The sequence below is a fragment of the Cyanistes caeruleus genome, chromosome 28, assembly GCF_971803275.1.
Source record: "Cyanistes caeruleus chromosome 28, bCyaCae1.hap1.1, whole genome shotgun sequence".
Classification (NCBI taxonomy): Eukaryota; Metazoa; Chordata; class Aves; order Passeriformes; family Paridae; genus Cyanistes; species Cyanistes caeruleus.
In genome coordinates this window covers 1,721,232-1,747,535 of record NC_141728.1, presented here as the reverse complement: position 1 = coordinate 1,747,535, position 26,304 = coordinate 1,721,232, and the positions used below count along the sequence as shown (strand labels likewise).

Below are 26,304 nucleotides of genomic sequence, written 5' to 3'. Positions count from 1 at the left end.
ACTTCCCTGTGCTCAGCATGCCTGGCTTTGGGAGGAGCTGTCCCCCCGAGCATCCGGCCACATCAAGAATGCTGCTTCTCAATGCTGCATTGGTGCTGAGCAGTTTTGATTTTAGGGAATTTTGGGCACACTCCCAGTGCCAAGGAAAGCTGTGTCTCCTGCTGTTCACAGGCAGAGAAGGGCTGCTGGGAGATGTGGTGGTCAGAGGCTGCCTGGGGTACAGTGACCATGGAATAATCGAGTTTTCAATATTCTGGGACAGAAGGAGGGACAGCAACAAAACTTCTACACTGGAATTATGGAGGGCAGACTTTGGCCAATTCAGGGTGCAGATTTGGGCAGAACTGAATCAGGTACTGTTTTCTGTAAGGGAAACAACCCTTAAAAACAAAGGGGTCCAGGAAGGATGGACACACCTCAGGAAAGTAAACTTAAGGGGGAAGGAGCAGCCTGTCCCTGTGTGCCAAAAGATGAATGAGTGAGGAAAATGCCTGGCCTGGCTGGGCATGGAGCTTTTTCCAGGAACTCAGGGAAAACCATGGACACATCACCCTTGGACAGGGGGGCAGGAAATATTCAGGGATGTCTTTAGGTCATGCAGAAAGGAAATGAGAGAGGTGAAAGCTCAATTAGGACTTAACCTGGCTGCTTCTGTGAAGGATAATAAAAATAATGTTACCAATACATTAATGGCAAAGGAGATTAAGTAAGGACAACCACCATTCCTTACTGGGGCGATAAGGTTCCCAAAGATGAGGAAAAGGACTATTGGGATCAGAGCACACAGGGCGAACTGAGTGATGTTAGAAAAGGGATTTTATTGCATAGTCAATCAGCCTCATCCAAGGGTGAGACTCTTAAGGTGTTACATTCAACACCATCACCTCAGAAGCCACCTAAATTCTAGTTACAATGTCTTTTATAAACTTTTTAACCAATCAAGAGGTCACACAAAAGCTCAGCAGCATCTTCAAAACCCAATCATCAATTGCTTTGTCTCACACGATGCTGCTGCAATGTGTCTTTTCTTATCCAACCATAGAACACTACAGAAACTTACATTGCTGTATCTGTAATTTCTTACTGACTTTAGAACATTTTGTATGTGAAATTTCAATATCTCTATTATCCTAATTAACATATTTATTCACTTCTATAAAGCATATTTCTACTTGCTGAAAGCATGTGTCAAACATATTTTGACTTAAATTACAAGCTCCTGTTCTTCCTTCATGTCTGTACAGCTTCATTGTTGTAAAGCCCCAAGCCTTCCCCGTGGTCTCAGGTCAAACTCTGTGTCCATCTCTGTCTCTGGGCCTGTATGCTCAAGGCCCTGAGAGCTCTCTGTGCCTGCATTTCCCACACAGCCCAGCTTGGGCTCCCCTGGCAGCTGCCTGAGGGGGCCCTGGGTGCCCTGGGCCAGAGCAGCAATAAAGAGATTGAACTGAGCTGGCCCCAGCCCTGAGCCCTGGGGACACCCCTGGATGTGGCTCCATTCCCCAGCACTCCTCGCGCCTGCCCATCCAGACAGATTTTGAGCCGGGGAACAGATGCTGCAGAGGCTGTTGGATCAAGCTGCTGGGAGCAATCCCACAAGTTTGGGATTAGTGCAGCTGTGGCTCTGCACAAGAGAGCTCTTCAGCCACTTTCTCTCTTTTCCTCCCTCTGGCCATGGAGGCAGCTCGTGACTTCAGCGTGTGCCTCGTGTGTGCAAAGAGCAAATCTGGGCAGAATCGGGGCACGGAAGCTCTGGGGCATCTTGGCACCTGTGCTGGGCACAGAAGGTGTTTTCCATTGCACTGAGACTGACTGCTGTGCAAAGTGGATTGAATATCCAGCAGAGGAATGACTTTTGTTTGGATGGAGCTGTGCCTTCCCTTGCTTTGTTTGCTGACAAGGAATGAACATCCCTCTGTGTCTGGGGCAGCTCCTTCTGCAAGGAAAGCAGGTGGGAGTTGGAGCCAAGGAGCTGAAAGCTGCAGGCACAGCCTGGAGGGGAGGGAGCTCAGATTTGCACAAGGCTGCTCTGAGTGCCAGGGCTTGGATGAGGGAATTGGTGGCATGGGGGTAGGGACAAAGTCTGATGGATTGTCAGCCATGAAGGGTCTTGATTTTCACATCTATTCAGAGTGCAGGAGGAGGTGCTGGGGATCAATATCAACTGGGGATTGCTGATATCAGTGTATAAACAGGAAAAAAATAGATGGGCAAAAAATCCTTCTCTCTTTTTTTTTTTTTTTAATGAAATATGTTGTTACAAATGGGGTGAATGCTTATCCAAGATCTGCCTATGCTCAGGTTTCTGGCAGGAGCTCTGTTTCAGGCCACCTGCACCCCAAATTGCTCTTGCTCCCAAGTTCTTTAGAATGGCCCATTAGGTCTATTAGACAATGAATTATTTACTGAATGGACTCAAGATTAACAGACAAGAGACTTTAAACAGACTGCTTCCTCCACAGGGTAACCCAAAGAAGTGCTAGTGGATACAAACCCAGTGCACAATCAAGTTCCCTATATTACAGCTCGTGAAGAGCTGGCACAGATTAGGAGTCAATGGAACTCAGCACCCAATTGATGGTGGAGCACACCTGGAACCCTTTCTTTCCCTCAGCTTCCAGAAAGGAAGCACCAAGATGCATCCAGGCTTGGCACAGAAGCCCTGCCTGTTTCCAGGGGCTATGCAGAAGAGCTGTGCTTTGTGCAAGTTTTGTGTAGCTTTTCTAGTTTGTAAAGTGAAGTGTGTGTCAGTCCAGAATCCAAGGCTCATCTCCCTTCAGGCTGCTCTCAAGGCAAGATGTTTCTGGGCAGCTGGGAACTGCAGCTCCCTGGCAGCAGAGAGAAGTCAGGACAGGACAGATGTGCGGCCTGGGTTATCTCCCCAGTTGCTGTGAGGGGGAGATGCCCTGAGTTATGGCCCCAGCTGCTGGACAGAGCAGAGGAGCCCTTCTGTGGCCCAGGGGAAGTCCTGCTCCAGGAACCTGCTGGAACCAAGGGGCCCTTGTGACATTGGGATGCCTGATGGAGCCAAGGGACCATGGTGACACCAATGAACCTCCTGGAACCAAGGGGCCCTTGTGACATTGGGATGCCTGATGGAGCCAAGGGACCATGGTGACACCAATGAACCTCCTGGAACCAAGGGGCCCTTGTGTCACTTTGGAACTACAGAGACCATTGCTGAGGACGGAACCTCATGGAACCAAAAGCCCATTGTGACAGATCAGGGCCTGGTGGAACCAAAAAGAGCATTGTGACACCGTGGGGCTCCATGGAGCCAAATATCCACTGGGACAGTGCAGAACCTCCTGGAACCCAGGGGCCTCTGTGACACTGCAGGGCCTCAGTCAAGGAGTGCAAAGGTCTCAAACATTCCTTGCAGGCTTCTGCCTTGGGGAAGGGGAACTTCCTTGGTGGCACCTTGGGCTGGCACACACTTGAGGAGTGCGTCTGTTTCCAACAATGAAACTTAGGTGTTTCAGAATGCTTAAAAAAAAAGGGAAAAACCTCTCTTTCCTGAGTGCAGGCAGCTCTCCAAGCAAAGCAGGTCCCAGGTGAGGGAGGACACAGAGGATGGGGTTGGGGAATGTGGAGCAAGGTTGTCCACACTGGCTCAAACCTTTTCCTGGGGTGACTTTATGATACTGGTATCCCCAGTTGTCTGGTTTATTTTATGTATTAAGTTCTGCACATTTAAGACTGGCTCTGAGAGTGAAGGGGGGGGAAGAAGAAGTGCACAGTTTTTGTTAAAAAAACATCACTCCCCCACACCCGGCTCCTGGACTGTGGTGTCTGCAGTATGGATACACTGCAGGACAGAGCTTCTCTCTGGTTTTTAGTTAGTTTTAGTTAGTTGAGGCAGAGGAGTTCCCTGAACCTTTGTTTCCTTTTTTTCCTAGATCTGTGCAAATCTGCTCTGGACTGAAAAACACCCAGACAAACCCTGGGAGCTCACGCCTGTGGCCCACCAGGGCCTGGGCCTCGGCACTTTCCAGCGCTGGAGGGACTGATAAGAACCTGAGCGAGCCGAGCTACACCACATGAAAAGGACTTTTCTTCCTGGATTTGACATCCCATCGAACAGTGAGAGGTTTTATTATTTAATATTATTCAATCTCTGTTAAATAAACAGCTTTTTCCACTTCTCTCCAAATAATTTTTTTCCCTTTCCCTAACCAGTTGCGGAGAGAGGGGTCATTTGAATTTTTTCTTCCCTGGAAAAACCCCCATTTGAAGTTTTTCTCCCGAATTTTCCCTAAATTAGGACAAATACAGTTCTTGGTGCCCAGTTCATGGGAAGAGAAAGTGGAAAAACCTGTAGTGATTACTGATTGTATTTTGGTTGTACTGACTCTGTATTGGGATAAAGCAGTCAGTAGCCGTGTTGTTTGGATGCATAATATCTCTCGGGATGGAGGCCTTCATGTGGATCTGGTCCCTAGAATTTTTTTAGGTTTTAATACCTGTCTTTTCCCTCTTTTACAGTAGAGGGGCACAGATTAGAATGGTTATTGTGCTGGGATTGGTGATAATTATTTATAGGAAATTCATAAAACTACTGAAGTTTCTGCCAGGTGTGTTTGGCTTCTGGTTTCTTCACCCGACCCTGCCTCCCAGTCCCAGTAGCACATTTTGGGAGTTTATTGGTAATTGCACCCAGTTTGTTAGAGGAAGAGCAGGGGATGAGGCTTTTCAGGCTTTTCTTTCCTTCTTCTCCTTTGAATCTGTTATGTCCCTCTTTGAGAATACCCAGTTTCCCCTGAGTGTTAAGGATACCACTTTCCTGCTCACTTTCCTGGTAGTTCAGCTGTTAAGCTGCCTCTATATGGTCTGCAACTTCTCTAGAGTGAGGGCTGAGATATCCAGAGGAGCCAACGAGACCCCTGCCCCAGAAGTAGACTCAGGTGTGGGAAATCCTGAGTGGTGTAGAGAATGGGAGAGAATGGGCCGGACTCTGAAGAAATTTTCTGATCCCACAGCCTGGGAATTTTCACGTGAACAAATTCAGAACCCAGATGAAGTAGGGAAATATCTGGAAGAGAATTGCTATGATGATTCTAAGGAGAAAAATCTCATTGCAATAAGCTGGGCCCTAGCGTATGCTTATGGCACGGTGCTGGATACTGTAGGGCAGGGAGATAAATCAGCAGCTACCCCAGTGACTCAGGCTAAACCAGACAGTGAGCCCAAGCCAGCAGCCAAACCAGACAGTGAGCCCAAGCCAGCAGCCAAACCAGACAGTGAGCCCAAGCCAGTGTCTGCTGCTCCTACCATGAGAGGCATGAAATTCAAAACCAAAACCCATCGGCCAGTAGATGATGATAATGGTGATATGGGGGAAGGGCCCTCAAGACCAGCAACTGACCAAAAATCAGAAGGCACTGGTGAGCCTTTCTCCCTGAAGGACCTTCGTGGCCTGAGAAAGGAATACACTCAATGACCTGATGAGTCTATAATTAGTTGGTTAGTCCGTCTGTGGGATGCTGCAGGTGAGGCTACAGTTCTGGATGGCACTGAAGCGAGGCATCTGGGGTCCCTGTCACACGATCCGGTTATCGACCAAGGAATGATGAGGGGGGTTGACCCTTAGAGTCTCTGGGAACGGGTCCTGAGAAGTGTGGCACAAAGATATCTGTGTGCAGACGATCTCTACATACAGCAAACTCATTAGAAAACCATAAAACAAGAAACTCAACACTTGAAAGAAATAACAATAGTAGAGATTTTCTTCACGGGTGACTTAGGTACTAGAAATCCAGACTTGGTGCCATGTACATCTGTGATGTGGCGAAAACTTGTTTGACTTGGGCCACAAGAATACGCTTCTGCTTTAGCAACAATGAAGCAGGATGACAGGGAGGAGACCGTGCTGGATATGGTGAAGAAGCTCTGAGCATATGCAGATACCGTGCATGGCCCCATACAGGCAACAATTGCAGCTGTGGGAACACGTATGCAAAACTTCCACGACAAAATGGAGGAGAAATTCAAGAAACTCAGGGAGGACCTTCTTCCAGTCTCAGCAGTACAGACCAGGAGCCCTGGTACACAAAGCAGAAGTTCTCCAGATAAAGAAAAAAAGCTACGAGCTGAGCTGTGGTTTTTCCTACGTAACTGTAGAGAAAACATAAAAAAAATAAGATAAAAAATCTACTGCTGCTCTGGCAAAAAGGATGCTTGAATTAAAAAAGAGCAAAACTCAGAGAAGATATTTCACCAAAAAAAAAGCCGCTCCAGTAGCCTGTAGTCAAACTTCCAAGTATGATGATGATGATGATGATGATGACATGTCTGATTCCCTTGAAGGAACCTCCAAGACATATACCCAGGGAAAGAAGGATAACCAGGCTTAGAGGGGCCCTGCCTCTAGCCCGGCAGAGGCTAGGGAAAATCGAGTCTTTTGGACTGTATGGATTCATTGGCCTGGCACATCAGAACCACAAAAATACGAGGCCTTGGTTGACACTGGTGCACAGTGCACGCTAATGCCATCAAGACATGTGGGGGCAGAATCTGTTTCTATTGCTGGTGTGACAGGGGGATCACAGGACTTGACTTTAGTGGAAGCTGATGTGAGCCTGACTGGAAATGAGTGTAAGAAACACCCCATTGTGACAGGCCCCGAGGCCCCATACATTTAGGGCATAGACTTCCTCCAAAGCGGGTATTTTAAGGACTCAAAGGGACTCAGGTGGGCATTTGGGATAGCAGCCGTAGAGACAGAGGACATCAAGCAATTGAACACCTTGCCTGGACTGTCAGAGAACCCATCTGCAGTAGGACTGCTGAAGGTGGAAGAACAGCAAATACCAATTGCCACCTCGACCGTGCACCGCCGGCAGTGTAGGACAAATCGAGATGCTGTGATCCCCATCCACAAGATGATCTGAGAGCTGGAGAGCCAAGGGGTGGTCAGCAAAACCCACTCACCCTTCAACAGCCCCATCTGGCCTGTGCACAAGTCTGACAGAGAATGGAGATTGACTGTGGACTATCGTGCATTGAATGAAGTGACTCCTCCTCTGAGCGCTGCCGTGCCAGACATGCTGGAGCTCCAGTACGAGCTGGAGTCCAAGGCAGCGAAGTGCTACGCCACTATTGACATTGGCAATGCATTTTTCTCCATTCCCCTGGCAGCAGAATGCAGGCCTCAGTTTGCCTTCACGTGGAGGGGAGTGCAGTACACCTGGAACCGACTGGCCCAGGGGTGGAAGCACAGCCCCACCATCTGCCATAGACTGATCCAGGCTGCTCTGGAAAAGAGTGAGGCTCCAGAACATCTACAGTACATTAATGACATCATTGTGTGGGGGAACACAGCAGCAGAAGTGTTTGAGAAAGGAGATAATATCATCCAGATCCTCTGGAAGCTGGTTTTGCCATCAAGAAGAGCAAAGTTAAGGGACCAGCTCGTGAGATTCAGTTCCTGGGAGTAAAGTGGCAAGATGGATGGCGTCAGATTGCTACTGATGTCATCAATAAGATCACTGCAATGTCTCCACCAACTAATAAGAAGGAAACACAAGCTTTCTTAAGTGCCATAGGGTTTTGGAGAATGCATATTCCTGAATACAGTCAGATTGTGAGCCCTCTTTACCTGGTCACCCAGAAGAGGAATAATTTCCACTGGGGCCCTGAACAACAACAAGCCATTGCTCAGATCAAGCAGGAGAGCGCTCATGCAGTAGCCCTTGGCCCAGTCAGGACAGGACCAGATGTGAAGAACGTGCTCTACTCTGCAGAAGGGAGCCATGGTCTGTCCTGGAGCCTTTGGCAGAAGGTGTCTGGTGAGACTCGAGACCGACCATTAGGATTTTGGAGTCGAAGCTACAGAGGATCTGAAGCCAATAAGACCCCAACAGAAAAAGGAATTTTAGCAGCCTATGAAGGAGTCCAAGCTGCCTCAGAGGTGATTGGAATTGAAGCACAACTCCTCCTGGCACCCCAACTGCCAGTGCTAGGATGGATGTTCAAGGGAAAGGTTCCTTCCACCCATCATGCAACCAGTGCCGCACGGAGCAAGTGGATTGCTCTTATCACACAGCGCGCCCGTATTGGTAAACTGAATCGCCCTGGGATTTTGGAAATAATTACAAACTGGCCTGAAGGTGAAAATTTTGGTCTCACAGATGAAGAAGAAGAGGAAGTGACAAGGGCTGAAGAAACTCCACTGTACAAGCAACTGCCAGCAGAAGAAACACGCTACGCTCTTTTCACTGATGGTTCCTGTCGCATCGTAGGGATGAACAGGAAGTGGAAAGCAGCCGTATGGAGCCCCACACGACAGGTCGCAGAGGCCACTAAAGGAGAAAGTGGATCAAGCCAACTTGAGGAACTCAAAGCTGTTCAGCTGGCTTTGGGTACTACTGAAAGAGAGAGGTGGCCAAAGCTCTACCTCTCCACGGATTCATGGATGGTGGCCAATGCTCTGTGGGGATGACTGGAGAGGTGGAAAGAGGCTAATTGGCAGCATAGAGGAAAACCAATTTGGGCTGCTAAAGAGTAGAAAGATATTGCTACCAGGATAGGGAGACTACCAGTGAAAGTCCACCACGTAGATGCCCATGTCCCCAAGAGTAGAGCTAATGAGGAACAGCAAAATAATAAGCAGGTAGATCAGGCTGCAAAGATACAAGTGTCAAAAATAGATCTGGATTGGGAACATAAGGGAGAGTTGTTCCTAGCCCGATGGGCTCATGATGCCTCAGGCCATCAGGGTAGAGATGCCACCTGTAAGTGGACACGAGACCGAGGGGTGGATTTAACCATGGACAGCATTTCTCAGGTTATCCATGACTGTGAGACGTGTGCCACGATCAAGCAGGCCAAGCGGTTGAAGCCCCTCAGGTACGGTGGGCAGTGGTCCAGATACAAGTCTGGGCAGGCCTGGCAGATTGACTACATCACACTGCCCCAAACCCGCCAAGGCAAGCGCTACGTGCTCACAATGGTAGAAGCCACCATGGGATGGTTGGAAACCTACCCTGTGCCTCATGCCACTGCCCGGAACACCATCCTGGGACTTGAAAAGCAGGTCCTTTGGAGGCAGGGCACCCCTGAGAGGATTGAGTCAGACAATGGGACTCATTTCAAGAACAGCCTTATAAACAGCTGGGCTAGGGAACATGGCATTGAGTGGGTGTACCATATCCCCTACCATGCACCTGCTGCTGGGAAAGTGGAGAGGTACAATGGACGGTTAAAAACCATCTTAAAGGCACTGGGTGGAGGATCTTTGAAAAACTGGGAGCAACATCTAGCAAAGGCCACCTGGTTAGTCAACACCAGAGGTTCCACCAACCGAGCAGGTTCTGCCCAGTCTGAGTCTTTGCATGCAGTAGATGGAGACAAAGTCCCAGTGGTACATGTCAGAGGTCTGTTAGGGAGGACAGTTTGGGTCAATTCTACCTCGAGTACAGACAAACCCATTTGTGGGGTTGTCTTTGCTCAAGGACCAGGTTGTACATGGTGGATAATGCAGAGAGATGGAACAACACGATGTGTACCTCAGGGAGACCTGATCCTTGGGTAAAACGTTACTGCCATTGTCTGTACCTTAAACCATGCAGACATGAAATAGAAGGAAATGTGTGTTGAAGGTATGAGCAAGTGAAAGATGGTGTTTTGAGTGAGGAAATAGAGAGAGAGGGGAATCCTGCAGCTCTCCAGCGTGAGGCCTAGATTCAATATCTTTGTGTGAGACGTGACAAGAGTATGATAGATATATTGCTTGCATTTTTTGGGTGGAGCGGAGAAGAAGTTTTTATGTATGTATATATGTGCAGATTTAGAATGTTACTTTTGGCAGTAAGTTGACACTATGGAGATAAGGGGTGGAATGTCCTGGGTTGATTATGATGTTAAATTGTATCCCCATTCATCCACCTAGCCCAGACACAGGTTTTGTATTCTTAAAATTTCATCAAAGAGAAAAAGTGAGTGGAAAAGAAGCACCAAGTCTGTTATCAGAGACTGTACTTGCTCCCACCGCATCGGGAATTTTGACTACAGCACAGACAGACAACAAAAGACAGATCACCTTGGCTTTCCAGATCCTTGGAAGGACGCGATGCACAGACACACACCACTGGAGCCGGGCTCTGAATTAGGTTACAGCAGCTAGTTCATCTATTTCTGGAACAATCCACAGGGGACATGACTGGTAAACTCCAAAAGCTTTGGGGGGCAGATGGGTGAAACTTAGAAGCCTTATTGGAAGAGGCATGGAGAGTTTTCAGCAATTGAGAAGAGGGATATAAGCAAGAAATGAAGAAGCTAGTAGCAGTGGTACAGGAGGAAGGTAAAGGGAAAGGAAGGGATGGACAAGGACCACCCAAACGAGGCCCGTCTCAACTGGGTAGAGACCAATGTGTGTACTGTGGAGAATTTGGTCACTGGAAAAATGAGTGTCCAAAGTGGAAGTGAGATGGCCAAAAGAAACAAAGGAAAGGAGGGGTGGTTGCAGTCACACATCCACAAGAAGACTGAAGGGGACCCGGGGAGTCCACCCCAACAGACCCCCTGGTTATAAAAATGAAACTGGGGGAACAAGACAAATGTAATAAATTAATCTATGAGTAAAAATTCGTAAAGGTATAATTAAAATATATATGTGATTGCGATGTCATAAAAATATAACATAAAATGGGAATAAGTCCTTCTCCGGATCTGGTCGTGATTCTCCTCCGAGAGGCAACAGATTGCAGCCAAGCACCCAGATAACAATCACAAGCAGGCACATCAGCCCCGAAAGAATAGACAGGACACGGGCCATCGAACAAACAAAGGAACGGGCCCGGACGAGATATCACCGAGCCCGAGCATCTCCGCCCTGCCCACCTGTGCTGGAGAAATGGAAAAACTAGACAAAGGAAGAGGAGACAGCCGAGATAGCCATCGGCTCCAGGATGGGTGCCACCACTCCACCCTAATGGCCCGGACCAAAATGATATCAAAAAGACATCCTGGACCTCTTTACATATGAGGAGCCTCTGCCCAATGTCTATGGACCCTATTATCCAGTGCCAGGAAATCTATTCTTCGAACAATCAAGAACCTCTTAACAAAGGGTGCCTGCTTGGAATTTGGCCTCGGGACACAAACTTCCTATAAAAACCCAGGCCAAGGGACTCTCAGGCGTGGATTTGGGAGCACCTATACCTTGCGTATAGACCCTGTCCACCCAGCGCTGCGCTGCTTATTTTATTGTGTTTTTTTCTCGTTGTTCGAATTTATTATTGTTTGATAATAAATTTTCTCTTTTATATAACCCGAAATTGCCTTTGCATTTATAACACAAAGAAATAGAATTTTTGGTTGATACTGGAGCAACTTACTTGGTTTTAAATAAGGCCCTATATATAGCTGTGAGTTATGAGAATTATGTTACGATCAAAGGGTGTGGTAGTTTAGCATTTAGGGAAAGAAGTGGGAAACACCCACAGCAGTGATTCCTCTGAGAGAGGCTGTGGGGAGTTCCTTCTGTGCTTGAGATCAAGCCAAGAGCTGGCCAGTTCTGACAACTGACAGCATTCTGCACCACTGAAAAAGAAATTCACCTTTGTGAATGTCACCTTTTAAACCCCCAAGCCCAGGACCTGGTCTCTTTCTTTGCAGCCTTGAAAGGCAGCAGAGCTGTGGTGTGGCTGGCCCCGCTCCCCCGTGGCCTGTGCGGCCTGGGGGGGGCTGGGCCGGAGCCCAGCTGCTCCCGGGGGGAGATGGAGACTGCGGGATCCCCCCCAGGCCAGGCCAGGCTCTGCTGCGGTGCTGGCTTTCCCGGGAAGCCCTCCGGGTCCCGTTCCAGCGGGGTGGCCAAAGCCCTTCCCAGGGGAGCCCCCGGCCCCCAGGCTGGGCCAGGCCACGGCTGATGACACTCGCCAACACCCCCCCTGCCCCCCGGCCCGCACAGACAGCTCCTGAGAGCTGGCACCAGCCACACCTGAAATCCCACACCACCACTGCCTGCCATGGCTTGGGACACATTTAACCCTTGCACTACACACAGGAGACCTGCAGACTTTAATCCTCTCTCCAGGAAAAGAAAAGAACCAAGTGACACGGAAAAAGACAACGTGAAACATCAAGGTCAGTAAAAGAAGGAATCAAGCCTCAGATGGAAGGAGAATGGGGAGATGCTCTAATAATCTGAAATAGTGTTTTGATAGGGCCATGGAGATGAATAATAATGTTCTGAAAAATAACTCCTTTAATTCATGAAAGAGTATTGGGCGATTGAAGTACTCAAGCTGTAGATCTGGGCAAAGGTATCCACTGATGAAGCCAAGCAGATGGTGGAGTAGCTGTGATCCCATGAGAGCTTGAAAAGAGAGAGAGGGAGATGAGAGCTGATGAAGACCCTTTGCCCCCACAGAGAGAAGAAGAAAACCTCTATTCTCAGAGATGAAGAGAACTCTTGCCTTTGAATAACTCATCCCGAAAATAATACCCCTTTAGCTCATGGCCCATGAACAAAACTCTGAGTGTTGTGAAAATGGGAGGAGAGGGCAGAGTTTGTGCCTGGGTGACTACCATTTATAAAAATGAAAGGCCACGAGAAAACTGTTTCTTGTGGAGAACTCTCCATGGCATGAGAAGAGAAAACTCCTCTCCCTGCACAGACTGATGAAAAGACTATTGTATAGCTGGCACTGCTTTAACATCCCAGGTTTTGTCTCTACCATGTCACTAGGGAAAGGAAAAGTTGGGTGTGGGGGGAGGAAAGGTTTCTGGAGGTTTTTAGCTTGTTTCTTATTCTTGTAGTCCTGTTCATAAAGGTTCTTTATTCCTTTTAAGTTTTAAGCCTGTTTTACCCTTCTCCTAATCCATATCTCACAGCAAGAAAGAAGGAAGTACTCTGGTGATTTTAGCAAGAGCTAAAACCCACCACACTCAGCCACTCCTGACAGGACTTGTGCTCCAGACCCCTCAGCAGCCTTGTTGCCCTTCTCTGGACATGCTCCAGCCCCTCCATGGCCTTCCTCAATTGGGGGCCCAGGACTGGACACAGCACTCGAGGTGTGGCCTCAGCAGTGCCCAGCACAGGGGAAGAATCCCTGCCCTGCTCCTGCTGGCCACACCATTCCTGATCCAGGCCAGGGGCCATTGGCCTTCTTGGCCACCTGGGCACACTGCTGCCTCATGTCCAGCCTGCTGTCCATCAGTGGCCCAGCTCCCTTTCTGCCTGGCCACTGTCCAGCCACTCTGGCCCCAGCCTGGAGCACTGCAGGCCTTGTTGTGGCCAAAGTGCAGGAGCCGGCACTTGGTCTTGTTCAACCTCACCTTGTTGGCTTTGGGCCCTGCATCCAGCCTGTCCAGCTCCCTGTGCAGATCCCTCCTGCCCTCCAGCACACCCACACTCCCAGCCAGCTTGGTGTCAGAATGGTTCCATGAGGCCCTGCAGTGTCACAATGGTCTCCACGGTTCCATGACACTCCGTGGAGTCACAATGGATCCTTGGTGCTTTGGGCCCTGCAGTGTCACAGTGGATCCTTGGTGCTTTGGGCCCCAATTGGATGATGATTTTGTGAACCCTGCCTTTTACCCTCCCCATGGTATCTCTTATTAGCTTTGTACCCTGATGCTTTGTACCCTCCCTTTTAACCACCTCTCTATTTCAGCTGTTGCACGCTCACATTTTCTGTCTTTTGCCCCCAGGATTCCCCAGAGCAATAAATCCTCTATTATCCCATGCAAAAGACCTCCCTCTTGTCCTTGCCTCCTCAGAGCACAGACTGACAGCCAAAAGCCGTAGAGTGAGTACTCTAGTCACACCTGGGCTCATCCTGCTCCTGGGGTGTGACCCACTCCTGTGCAGGCCCCAGTGACAGAGCCAGATTAGCTCCCGTGAGATGTGATATATTCTCCTTCACAGAAGCAGCAACGTTAAGCTCTCATTCAGCTTTCACCTCTCTACTTTTCTTTCTCCAGGACCTAACGACATCCTTAAACTTTTCCTGAGTTTCCTGTCCCTCTGTCCAAAGGTGATGCACCCTCATCTTTTTCCTGAGTTCCTGCAAAAGCTCCCTGCCCAGCCAGGCCAGGCATTTTCCTCACTAGCTCACTCTGGTATTGGAGTCTGGGATACAGAGTGTGTGCCCTTGTTTCTAATACTTAGTTCTAGGATTCAAAAAAACACTGAATTTCATATGACATGAAATTCATGAGCATGTTTTCATGGTGATACATGAAAACAAATGTTAAAGTTAGATAGGAAAAGTGTAAGTGTGTAGATTAGAAAGTTTCTTAAATCACTGGGTGAAAAAGTAGTTTAGAGAACAGGAGACAAGATGGAAGATTTAGGGTGTTGTCTCTTGTCCTTCTCCTTGCTTCTTTATGTTCTTCTCTTAAGGGTTTTTGGGTAGTAGTAAGTGATTGGGTAAAAAATGCCGTAGTGCAGCACACAGGTGTTGGGTCTTTGGGTCACTAAGAAAAATAATTGAGTTGGCATCTGTTAATTGGGTAAATGGATATATAAAAGACCTGAAGAGGATCTTTGTTAGCCATTTTACCCTTTTCTATCACAGTGCACATAGCTCCTTGTACATTGTAATGCTGATAAAAGAAGAATGAACAACTGAGACCGAACAAGAGAAAACTGCCTCCCTCTCGTCAATCTTCAGTTGAAAGGGAAAAAGAACCTAATCTAAAAGTCCCTAAGGAGACACCCAACAGCAAGGGTTCTCTCAGCTGCAGATGACAATCGATGAGGACCTGCAGAGGATTGAAAGATCCATCTTTCTTTTAGAGAAGTCACTGTCCTCACTCTCTGAGGTTGTCTTACAAAATAGATGTGGGCTAGATCTTCTGCTAATGCAGCAAGGAGGCCTCTGTGCCGCCCTGAAAGAAGAGTGTTGCTTTTATGCTGATCACACCGGAGCGGTCAGAGATTCTATGGCTGAACTGAGGGAAAGATTAGCCCAGAGAAAGAGAGATAGAGAGGCTCAACAAGGGTGGTTTGAATTGCTGTTTAACCAGTCTCCGTGGCTGACCAGCCTGGTGTCCACTCTGATCGGGCCAATCATAATGATCTTACTGGTGCTAAACTTTGAACCATGTTTTAAATGAGCTTGTGTCTTTTGTCAAGAGCCAACTAGAGAGGGTCAACATCCTGTTTGTAGAAAGACAGCAGATGCTCCAAGAATGCACTTGGTCACCTCCTGTGCCTTATTGTTTGTTAATGAAACACTGCGGTATCGATTTAATAAGTATTTAACCTTTTTACTTAAGTATAGTGCACCTTATATTTTTACTCAAGTCTATTATGTCTACTTTTAAAACTTTTCATAATATAAATTAGATAAAATGATTAAAAACAGATATACATAAAATAACATTAGAACTTAGAAGACTAATACAACTCATATTCTAGCAAATTTAGTTAAGCATTAGGAGGGGGGGAAATGTGGTCAGCTAGGGCCCGGCGGTCGGAAGATATCGGGATGTAACGGAAAGATGGAGTCACCCCCCTCCTCCATAGTTTATGGTAATGACCCCCGTAATTAGCCAATAGCACCTAGCTGTGATGAAAGCAGATGGGAGTGACACTGTGAACCTAGGTTATAAAGTGTCAAATTCTCCAGCAATAAATGCCATTTTTGCCATCCATCACATTGGTGTTGGGTGCAAATGGACCGAGTGACCTGGGATTGGTCACCGTGCCATTCCTGAACCAAAGATAGAGCAATCTCTCTTTCCTGGAAGGTGTTCAGCTTTGAACAAACTAGTTTTGCTGAAGATGAGCCTAGGCAGTGGTGAGTTAGAGCATTTGATCAAACTCCCAGAGTATCCTCACATCTGTTTGGACATAATTTCTCTTTGTTTTTTCATTGTGAATGCTTTCTCCTGCCCCGCTGCCTCCTGCTTGGAGTTGTACGCGCAGCAGAGTCCCAGAGTTTTCTCAGCAGGCCTGTGCAGCGAGTTCTGAGCCAACGTGTGGCTCTGCTGCCATCCCAAATCTGCGCTTTCCTTGCCCAGCCTGAGCGCAAGTGGGGCATGTGCTGGGCGTGGCTGGAGATTTTCATCACCAAAATCCTCCAGCGTCAGGGCATTTCCATCTGCCCATTGCTTTGGAGAGCACAAATCACAAACCACCCATCTCAGCTGATAAATGTCATTGCTTGCAGATTGCTGCAGCTGCACAGCTGAGCTACAAATACACATGAATCAATTTCAGTTGAAAAATGTCATTTATTACAAATTGCTACACCTGCGCTGACAATACACAACTATCAAAATCTCCATTAAGTTTAAAAAAAGTCATTTATTATATTAGCACAACAATGCCACGTAAAAATATACAAATACCAATTTCAGTTAGCAAAAACTTCACTTATTGATAACCTCTACAAGTCACTACAGACAAAGATCAATGAGGTGTTTAACAACTTAATTTATTACAGATTACTACAAGCTTAGAGCCCACATGGAAATACAAAAATATCAGTGTATCCCTCTAAATAATCCTGTACATAGAATTTGATAGATAGAATTATACAACTATACCACCTCATACATTTTTAAATAGAACTAAATACCTCTAGATATACATATATAACAATCTACAGATAGAAATACAGAATAAATATTATATATTTTATACAATATATATACAGACATATAAAACAAAACTATTTGAAAATATACAAATGTTACTGTCCCAATCTAAATATCCATACAACTGCATTGGTACAAATATACACCTATCCATCTGGATACACATGTCAAAAGAATTCTATTTAGAAATAGATAAATGTACATATAAAAATAGATGTATCTTTCTACATAAATACCAATAAACCTATTTAAACAGCCATAGACCTACAACCACATCAATAGAAATTGGTACCTACACAACTCTATACACAGGAAATAGAACTAAAGAGAGTTCTAACACCAAACTTGTATACTTAGCTACATATATGACCATAGATGTAATTACAAATATATATGTACATATATAGATATACCATACATCCATAGATATAAAGACAGAGGTACAGAAACATTCCTATACAAACAGCAACACACACATGTAAATATTCACGTCATTATCCCTGTCTATGTGCAAGGCCATCCATCTCTAAGCAGAGCAATCATCAGAGGGATCCCAGCCGCCCCATCTTCAAAGCCTCTCCCTCAGTGTTTTCCTGCCATGCAGAGCAGCTCTCCTGGACAGGGACAGCAGATGGGACATCTGGGAGGCAAAGGGAACAGCGAGTCAGTGCTGGGACCTTTCCCTTGGCAGCAGCTGCACTTCCAGCAGGGAAGCGAAAATCTCCGAGCCTCCCCAGGAGGGTTGGCAAGAACAAGCAGGCCGAGCGGGCCAGCGTGTGGCGAGCGCAGGCGCGGCGGGACTGTCCCGCAGCCCCCGGCAGCCCGGCACAGCTCCCGGGCCCTGCCGGCACAGCTGCCTTGCCCAAGGACAGCCCCTGTGCCGGCCGGGGCAGCAGCGCTGAGCAGCCCCAGCACGGGCAGGGGCCGCTCCTGCCCGGCCGGGCAGCGCCCACGGCCAAAGCCCACGCCACCCTCAGCCCTGCCCGGCCTCACCAGCCCTGGGGCCTCACCCAGGCTCTCGCGTGGCCCCAGCACATCCCTGCTCACTGCTCTTGCTCCAGGCCTTCAGCTTCTCCCTGCTGGCTCCTCTCAGTGTCTGGCTCTCCTTAAGCTCTTCAGCACAGCTGTGGTGGCAAAAGTGGAGGCTCTGCAATTGGTTGCAAGGCCTGGCAGAGCTGCAGTCCCTGAGCTCTGTGTGCTCCGTCCTGGCCCCCTCCATCCCCTCAGCCCCGCCGTCCTCTCGGCAAAGCCCCAGCCCCCTCTTCAGTTTCTTGGGCCTCTCCCAGGCCTCTCCCCCCGCTCAGTCCCTTCTGAGCCGTTGTGTCCCCTCAGAGCCGGCACAGCCCTCAGCCCGTGCCTCTGTCACCTCAGTGCCACCATGGCCCTCTGCTCCCCCACAGCCCTCAGTGCCCCTCACACCTCAAGGTTTGCAAGGTCCCTTCAGCATCAGCGCCTTCTCAGCCCCCTCAGTCTCAGCGTCCTTCAGCAGCTCCTCACAGGACAGTGCCTGGGGCCAGCGGCAGCTCCCACCGCTCCAGGGACAGCCAGGGCTGCAACTGCTGCTCCGCCTGGCCCGGCCCCAGCTCGGACCCAGCACAGGGGGACACAAGGGGCACAGTGGGAAAAACAAGAGATGAAAAAGACAGCCAAGGGGGAAAGAGGCAAAAATGCAGCCTACACAGCTCAATCTATCGACCTATACATTCAGATAACTCGAACTAAATAACTATGCACATTTAGAAATGTAACTGTGTGCGCATATAAATGTTACTCTCTACATATATAAATGAAAATTTGAAAATCTGTAAATCTAACTGTATACATAGAAATAAAATCCTATCACATCCAGAACTATACATACAAACTCTACAGATGTAGAAATAGATACACGTATAAATACAACTCTATCAATCTATACTTATAACTATATGGATAAATAAATCAAGATAAAACATCTCTAACTATATCTATAAACAGAGGGATGCCACCTGCCCGATGGTCACAGGCTCTCCCTCTGATCCTTCTTCCCACGCAGGGCAGCCCTTCTGGCCAGGTAGATCACATGGATATCTGGCAAGGAAAGGCAACTCTCAGTCAATGCTGGCCTCCGTGTAGCTTTCCCTTTGCAAGTAAACTGTCCTGCTAGCAAAGGCTGTCAAAGATGGCCTGAAAGGCACACTCTCACTTGAGAATTTGAAGCCTGCTCTTTAAAGGGAACAGGGATCCTTCCAAGTTTTCCAGTCTTGTGAAGTTTTGAAGTACGCCAATCAATTCACAACCCTCCCAGTGCAAATGGCACCCCCGAGAGCTTGAAACACAGACAGTGCCAGCTGCCACAAAGAAGCCCAGCCTTGTTCTTTCTCTGGGCTGACACAGAGACGTCAGTCCTCACTGCAGTGGCTGAAGCTGAAGGCTGCTGTGAGCTGGGAACCAATTGGGACACGCAGCTTGGTGACACAACTGCCACCAGCTCAGGTTTCTTGCCGGCTCTCTTGCCACAGCAGAGGACTCGGTGTCAGAGCCTCTGGAAAAGCATGGAGGGGCAGGGCTCGGGGAGCTTGTGCCAGTGCAGGATTGGAACTAAAGGCACCAGGAAGCACCAACCCTGCTGCAGACAAGAACTCAACTCTTCTGAGCTCCCTTCCTGTCAGAGGCAGGCTCAGAGCAGCTGTCTCCCATCTCTCTAAACCACGCTGGGCTCACTCCTTACCAAGCTCCTCGGGCTCCTGGCCAACGTTCACACAGCTCCCGCAAGCAGGCAAAGCTCCCTCTGCTGCAGCCTTGTTCACAGCCTCCCCTCCTGAAGAGCCACGGGCAACACTAGCATTGACCTGAAAAGAAAAACAGAAAGAAGGAAACGCAAAGATCAGCCAATAGATTCTGCAGAGATACAATCAGAGCCTGCCAGATTTCCTTCTGTGCACCAACAAATTGCTTTTGAAAACTGGTATATACGCGGGAGTTTGCAGAAGACAAAGGCTCATCGCACTTGGCAAGAAGATATAGGCAGTTCCAAAAAATCCCCCTCCCCACCTCCAGTCTGCCCTTCCTCAAGAATAAATCTACCCATGCAATGGGTCTGCATGTTAAATGAAATGAGAGAAATTCTTTGGCAAAGTTGTAGAATAAGATGCAAAAAAGGCCTGTGCCAATGCAGAAACTGAACACTCCAGGCCAGTCTGGGAAGAGAGAAGACTTAAGAAAAAAGGGATTCCAAAGTCCAAGAGGGAATCTGTCAAACACAAGGACTAATGGGCCCTGATTGAACTGCTCTTCAACACAGGAGGAGCCCCTTGGCTTAAAGGAGTCCTTAACCATTTCATGGCCAGCACCAACCTTGTCCTTCTCACCAATCACACAAGTCATGGGGCCTCAAAACCAAGACATCTGCCCCCTGAAGACTCCACGGCTCACACACTTCATCCCTTCTTCCTAACAAGGAGCTCTGGGCCCCAGAGGCCTTCAACAGTCCAAAACACTGACTTCTCCAACACGCTCCAAGAGCTGTCAAGGCTGACAAGGCTGTTGAGCGTGGGGATGACACTCAAGCCATGGAGTGGGCGCTAAGGATGGAGTCCTGCTAGCTCCTGGCACAGGGATGTGCTCTTGCCACCACAGCCCGAAGCACAACAGTCTCATGCAGGCTGCAGCTTTGCAGGGACTGTCTGGCAACACCCATCTCTTTATTCCACAAGGTGACTGAGCTCTGGAACATGGAGAGCAAAACTGGCCAGTCTGCCCAGCTGAGCATTTCCCAGCTGGAAACTGGACTGCAGGCACCAGGTTCCTGAGAGGGCAAGACAGCTGCAGCTCCAGCCCATCCCCACACACAGCTCTGGGAATGCCTACACGCATAGCAGGGCTCACACAGCAGCAGCAGCAGCTGCAGGAGCAGCTGCAGCCCAGCCCTTGCTTTGCCTTGGCCTTCCAGCCCAAGAGAGGCAGAGCCCACATCTGCTGCTGGTACCTCTCGTGTGCCCCTCCCACTCTGCCTTCAGTGGCAATTTTCCAAACGCTCTTCTCTTCTTTCCCATCAAACAAAGCCTGTTAGAACCCACCAAGGTTCCACCTCCTCCCCACAAATGCCCCTGCACAAGGGATTCTTCCCAGAAAAAGGAGCATCCAAACCTGGCAAACACCTCTCATCCTCACTTAAGGGCTATCCCCCCTTTTCATTCCCTCTTTCTTAGCAAATCTTGCTTGACCAAGCAAATCTTTCCGTGTCCATTCCCAGCTGAATTCAAGAAGCCTTTGCTTCTCAGCCATGCAACAACATTCAGAAGCTCTCAGTCCAGCCCCTCTCATCCTTGTGCAATGGAGTTACCTGAGCAGAGGGAGACTTTTCAGGCACAGATGGTGAAAGCATCTCCTCCAGTGTCTCCAGAACAAGGTCCAGATCCAGCGGTGGCAATTCCTCTTCCCCAGGAGTACTCCAGACCCAGCTTGGGGCTCTCCATGCTGCATAACCAGCACTGCCAGCTGGAGCACTGGGGACTGAAGTGCCCGGGGCAGCTGGAAGAATCCAAAAACATGGGTGAGGCTCCAAAATGAGGCTTTGGGACGCAGAGCTTTGTTGCTGCCTTGGATCAAACATCACAGGAAGCGCACAGCAACCTCAACTCCAGAAAGGTATTAAAAACTTCCCAGGGAATTGGTAGAGTGAGCTCTTCCCCTTCAAAAGTATTATCCTAATCAACGTGTACATAAAGTATGGCTTGGGAAACCGATCTAGACATACACACAGACATAATCACCTTGAATCACAGCCTTTTGCATCTTCCCAGCAGCTTTGGCATTTGGCTGCTTGAGTTTCTCATCGAAAAAGACCACAGAAAGTGCATTCACCCAGGAAGAGGCCAGAGGTGCAGACACACATGCTAAACTTCAACTGCGAGTTTATTCTAAGGAGCAACCATGGAGGTGAGGCCATGGTCTGCAGCTGCAACTGTTCTGGGGACTCCCAGCGTGCACTGAAATTTCATAGCATTATTTGTGGGAGAGACTGTTGGAAATGGAAAATCTGCAGCCTTAGAAAAAGCCTGGATTGATGGAGTGATGAAAGTAGACAGACATTAGGTAGAGTAATTCTAAACCTATGTTCTTACAATTGCAACTAAGAATATGCCAAGAGTAAGAAATTATATTAAGTAAAATAGTTGGAGGAATAAAGTGTAATAGTGTGATTTACAAAGTAAGTTAGAGATCTAGGAACTATAACAGAAGTGTGTGTGAATACGTGACCTGTGAGCTTGTTGGTTAAAAGACAGACGCAGTGTGGCAAAATCAAGTAAAGGTGATAAGAGCTTAACAAGTGAAAACAAACTTTGTGTCAACTGTCTACTGGACTAAAAAGTTATATATTGCCATGTGGAGAAGGAACTCGTAACTTCCTGAGCTGTGGTTGACTTGTTGCCTGTAAATCTCACGCCTCGGGACTGATCTCTTATTGGGCTACTTAAGCAATAAATCATCTCAAAGCACGGTGGTCCCATCCCTTGTATTTCATCTCAACAAAAGACAATCTGTAAACTCTGCAATATCCCATCAGAGTCCTAGTTTGGCTTCATCCAAAGAAAAATGGGAGTTCACCTGACTCCGACCAGTTGTGGAGAAATGTTCTTTGCCTCGCCCTTTGACCTCTACAGAGAGGCTGTCTGGAAAATGGCCAGAACATCCTCCAAATCTGCAGCAAGGACAGGAAAAGCAGACAGAGATTGTTTTGATATTCATGATCCTGCTTCCTAGTACCCTTGACACCTGATTGTCACAATCAAATGTACGCATGACAGAGCACCGCAGCAAAATACTTCAGTCACTTTTTGTGATCTTTCTGAAAAGCCAGGGGAGAGACACATTCCGTACCTGATGGGATGTTGGCTGGCAAGTGCTGCTCTGGAGAAGTGCAGCTGCTTCTCTCTGGAGAGGCCGCAGAAGTGCTTTGATGGTGCGCAGGAAATGGTGGAGTCATGAGCTCTGGCTGGAATTGAAATTTGTGTGTGCCTGGCTGGCCTGATGAAACCCCAAGTGCAGATGGAGCAAACACTTTCTTGGCACGTGCTGGGGAAGCTTCACGCCCTTGAGGATCTGGACTTGTCCTGGAAGGGCCTGGAGGTAGCTCTGAATCCTCAGGTGAGGCAGCACTGCGCTTCTGGCACCAAGGAGCTGTGCAGCAGGGAGGGAAGAAGAAAGGAAGCAAAGGGAAGGCTGGGTCACTCCTGCTCCTCAGCTGTGTTTCCCTTGGCAGCAACTGTACTTCTCCCAAGGGAGACAGAAGCTCCCATCCTCCCAAGTACGGTGAGAAGGAGAAAATTCCCTTCTCATGTTCTGAAGCTTTGCAACAACGAATTCCTTGTCTACTCAGCTCTCCCGTACTTATTCATCTGTCTGGGAAAAGTGTCCCGCTGCCATTCCTCAGCAGGAGGCAACTGCCAGAAAGCCAGCTGCCAGCTCTTCTCCCTTCTGCTCCAAAGGCACACAACAACTTTAGAATCACAGCCTTCCCTATCTCCCCAGCAGCTTTTAGATTTGGCTGCTTGAGTTTCTCAACACAGAAGGCCACAGAACGTGCATTCCCCCAAGAAGAGCCCACATCTTCAGGCACACACTGAGAAATTCAACTGGGAGTTTATTCTAAAAGCAACCTTGTAGGTGAGGCCATGTTCTGCAGCTGCAGCTGTTCTGAGGCACACAGAGCTCATTTCAATGGCATGGCCCGATTTGCAGGCCAGTCAGTCTGAAACATCTGCAATATCCTATCACCGTCCTAGTGGAACTTCATTCCAAGAAACAGGGGAGTTCACCTAACACTGACCACTTGTCTGGCGGGCAATATTTTTCACCCTGCCCTTGCACCTCAGCAGACAGGCTGTCTGGAAAATGCCCACAACAACCTCCACATCTGCAGGAAGGACAGGAAGAGCAGAGAATCCTTTGGCATTCACAGTCCCACTTCGTAGTAAACTTTCTCCGTGATTCTCACTTGAGATCTAGCCATGACAGAGGACTCAGGGAAAACACTTGAAAGGCTCAGTTGCCAGGAGCTATTGGAAAAGGAAGGGTAGAAACTCTTTCCCTACCTGATGGGTGGCAGGCTGGGCTGTGCTGCTGAGAAGATGAGCAGCTGTTGCTCTGTCCAAGGGCCCTGCAAGCAGCTTCAGGGTCGACTGGAGTGAGGTGAACCATGAGCTCAGGATGGCGTTTCAGGTCCAGGCGAACCAGTGGAACCGTGAGCTTGCGGAGATTAAATCTCTGGATGAGCTCTCTTGATGGTTCCACTGGTAAAGCCCCAATAAGTGCAGAGGTGGCACAGACTTTCTTGGCAGGTGCTGGGGAAGCCTCACTCTCCTGAGCACCTGCATTTCTCCTGCAAGGGCCTGGAGGCAGCTCTGAATCCTCAGGTGAGGCAGCATCGCGCTTCTGGTGCAAGGGAGCTGTGCAGCAGGGAGGGAAAAAGAAAGGAAGCAAAGGGAAGGCTGGGTCACTCCTGCTCCTCAGGTGTGTTTCCCTTGGCAGCAACTGTGCTTTTGTCAGGGAAGACAAAAGCTCACCTCCTCCCAAAACAGGGTGAGAAAGAAAAATATCACCACATGACTTGGGGGGGTTGGATGCCTATAGAACTTAAGTCAAATTTACAAGCTGCTTCTATAGGTTGACTTATAAGATATCAATATAACCTGACAGATCTGTATCACCAGATATCAATAGAACCTGAATGATAACTTCATGGATCTATTTAACCTGATATAGACGTCTTTCTATGCATTGTGGTGGCTAGTATATGGATAACTGGTTGCTCAGTGCTGGAGAGACGGGAAAAAAAAAATGAAAATCTCACCAGGTGGTCAGTTTCAGAGATAGGTAAGTATAGTACTAATGAAAACTTAGCAAACGTCAAGTCAATTAGCCACAAAATAAAGCAATTAGGCCGGTTAGGACCAGACAGACCAAGGAACACCGTAGCTGTGCATGCTCTGAAGACAAAAGTTGAAAAGTTCAGATGCAAAGATGACTTTGGAAGCCTTTGTCAAAGACCCCCAACGACCCCCAAATTGGGGAGGCACAAGCACAGTGAAAAAGAACTATCTATATCCATGAGATTATACTATGTAAATTAATTCCAGAGTGTATAATATACTGTGTCTATTAGTTCCATATGTTATAATGACATAGTAACACCAAACAATAATTACTAAATATATACCAGAGCAATTGACAAAGGTGGATGAATGAGGAGGAGAAATCCTCCTCACCTCCAGCACTGAAATAAACAACTCTACACACACGGGTGTATGGGATTGAATTCACTTGGCAACAAGCAGCTCCTTGTCTACTGAGCTCTCCCCTATCCGTTCAAGCCTTGGCAGGAGGCAGCTGCCAGAAACCCAAGTGCCAGCTCTTCTCCCCTCTGCTCCAAATGGGACAGGAGGCTCCCTCTCCCGCTGGGGCTGAGCACGCCCAAGCCCTCGGCTCAGCCGCACTCCCGGAGAGCTCCCCGAGCGTCCCAGGGCCGCGCAATGAGCAGCGCCAGCCACGGCACAGGGCCGGGCCGGCTGCCGGCCGAGCGGGCCAGCGTGTGGCGAGCGCAGGCGCGGCGGGACTGTCCCGCAGCCCCCGGCAGCCCGGCACAGCTCCCGGGCCCTGCCGGCACAGCTGCCTTGCCCAAGGACAGCCCCTGTGCCGGCCGGGGCAGCAGCGCTGAGCAGCCCCAGCACGGGCAGGGGCCGCTCCTGCCCGGCCGGGCAGCGCCCACGGCCAAAGCCCACGCCTCCCTCCGCGCCCGCAGCTCCCACCCCGTCTCACCGGCTCTGGGCGGCTGCCCGCTGGGGAAGGCGGGCAGCGACCGCTCCGTGGGGAGCCGCTGGAGGCGGCTGGGCTGGCGGCTCCGCACCTCCAGCCCCGCCGCCAGTCTCTGCCTGTTGGCCCTGGTCAGGCGTTTGATGCGGAGCAGGAGCTCGGGGCGGTCGCGGCGGAAGTTTGGGTTCATAAAGTGGAGCAGAGCCCCGGCATCGCCCGGCACAGCTGAGCCAAGCCATGCCGGCACCTTTTGGAAGCCGTAGAGGTTGAGCTGGCGCACGAAACTGCCAAAGTGCGTGGCTTTGAAGGAGTCCGGGGCCGCCCCCGCCCCCTGGCCGCCCCCTCCGTGGGCGCCGGCCGGGCTGAGCAGCTCCCGCTCGAAGAGGAAGCGGTCGATGAGCAAGCCCTGGGCCTGGCTGTCCCAGCGCACGGAGCGGACGCGGGGGCTGTTCACCAGGCGCCACAGCTTGGCGGGGAAGGTGCTGGCATTGAGTCCGGCGGGCAGCGGCAGCTCCGCCATGGCACCGATCTGTCTCCGACTGGCGCCGCAACGGCCGCGGCGCAACGGCCTGAGGGGGGCGCTGCGTTCGGCCCCGCGCGCGCCCGGCGCGGCCCCGGCGCGGGCCGGACTCGGCGAGGACGAGCGGGGCCTGAGGGGAGATAAGGCCAGGTAAGAGCAGGTGAAAAATGAATGCATGTGGGAAATGAGAAATTACATAGGAATTCCACTGATTGACAAAGATTTTTACTGTAATAAATGGAATTGATTTTTGCTAACTAAATTGCACCTGTTATTCAAGTTATTTTTAGAAACAATTGTCAGGAAAATTAATCCACAAACGTCGGAAGTTTATGTCCAAAAAGGAGACAGAGGAGTCCTTTTTCTTTTATTCCAATAAATATTTGACCCAATGACCCAACACCTGTGCGCTGCCCTGCGGCATTTTTTACCCAATCACTTAC

The 26,304-nt window shown here is 49.1% G+C and overlaps 1 protein-coding gene and 1 long non-coding RNA gene across 2 annotated transcripts in view; one reads left to right on the top strand and one right to left on the bottom strand.

The window, feature by feature from the left end:
- The window catches only part of LOC147649008 (uncharacterized), a 769,650-nt gene that overhangs the window by 276,010 nt on the left and 467,336 nt on the right, over positions 1–26,304 (top strand). The window lies entirely within an intron of this gene.
- LOC147649018 (uncharacterized) lies at positions 16,163–25,940 on the bottom strand. Its single transcript, XM_086865028.1, has 8 exons — positions 25,348–25,940; positions 23,625–23,978; positions 22,411–22,710; positions 20,873–21,060; positions 19,259–19,379; positions 17,968–18,618; positions 17,559–17,672; positions 16,163–17,188 (listed from the first exon to the last, which is right to left on the bottom strand). The coding sequence occupies exons 1-6, from the start codon at positions 25,859–25,861 to the stop codon at positions 18,548–18,550; spliced, it is 1,548 nt and encodes a 515-aa protein (XP_086721154.1). The 5' UTR covers positions 25,862–25,940; the 3' UTR covers positions 16,163–17,188; positions 17,559–17,672; positions 17,968–18,547.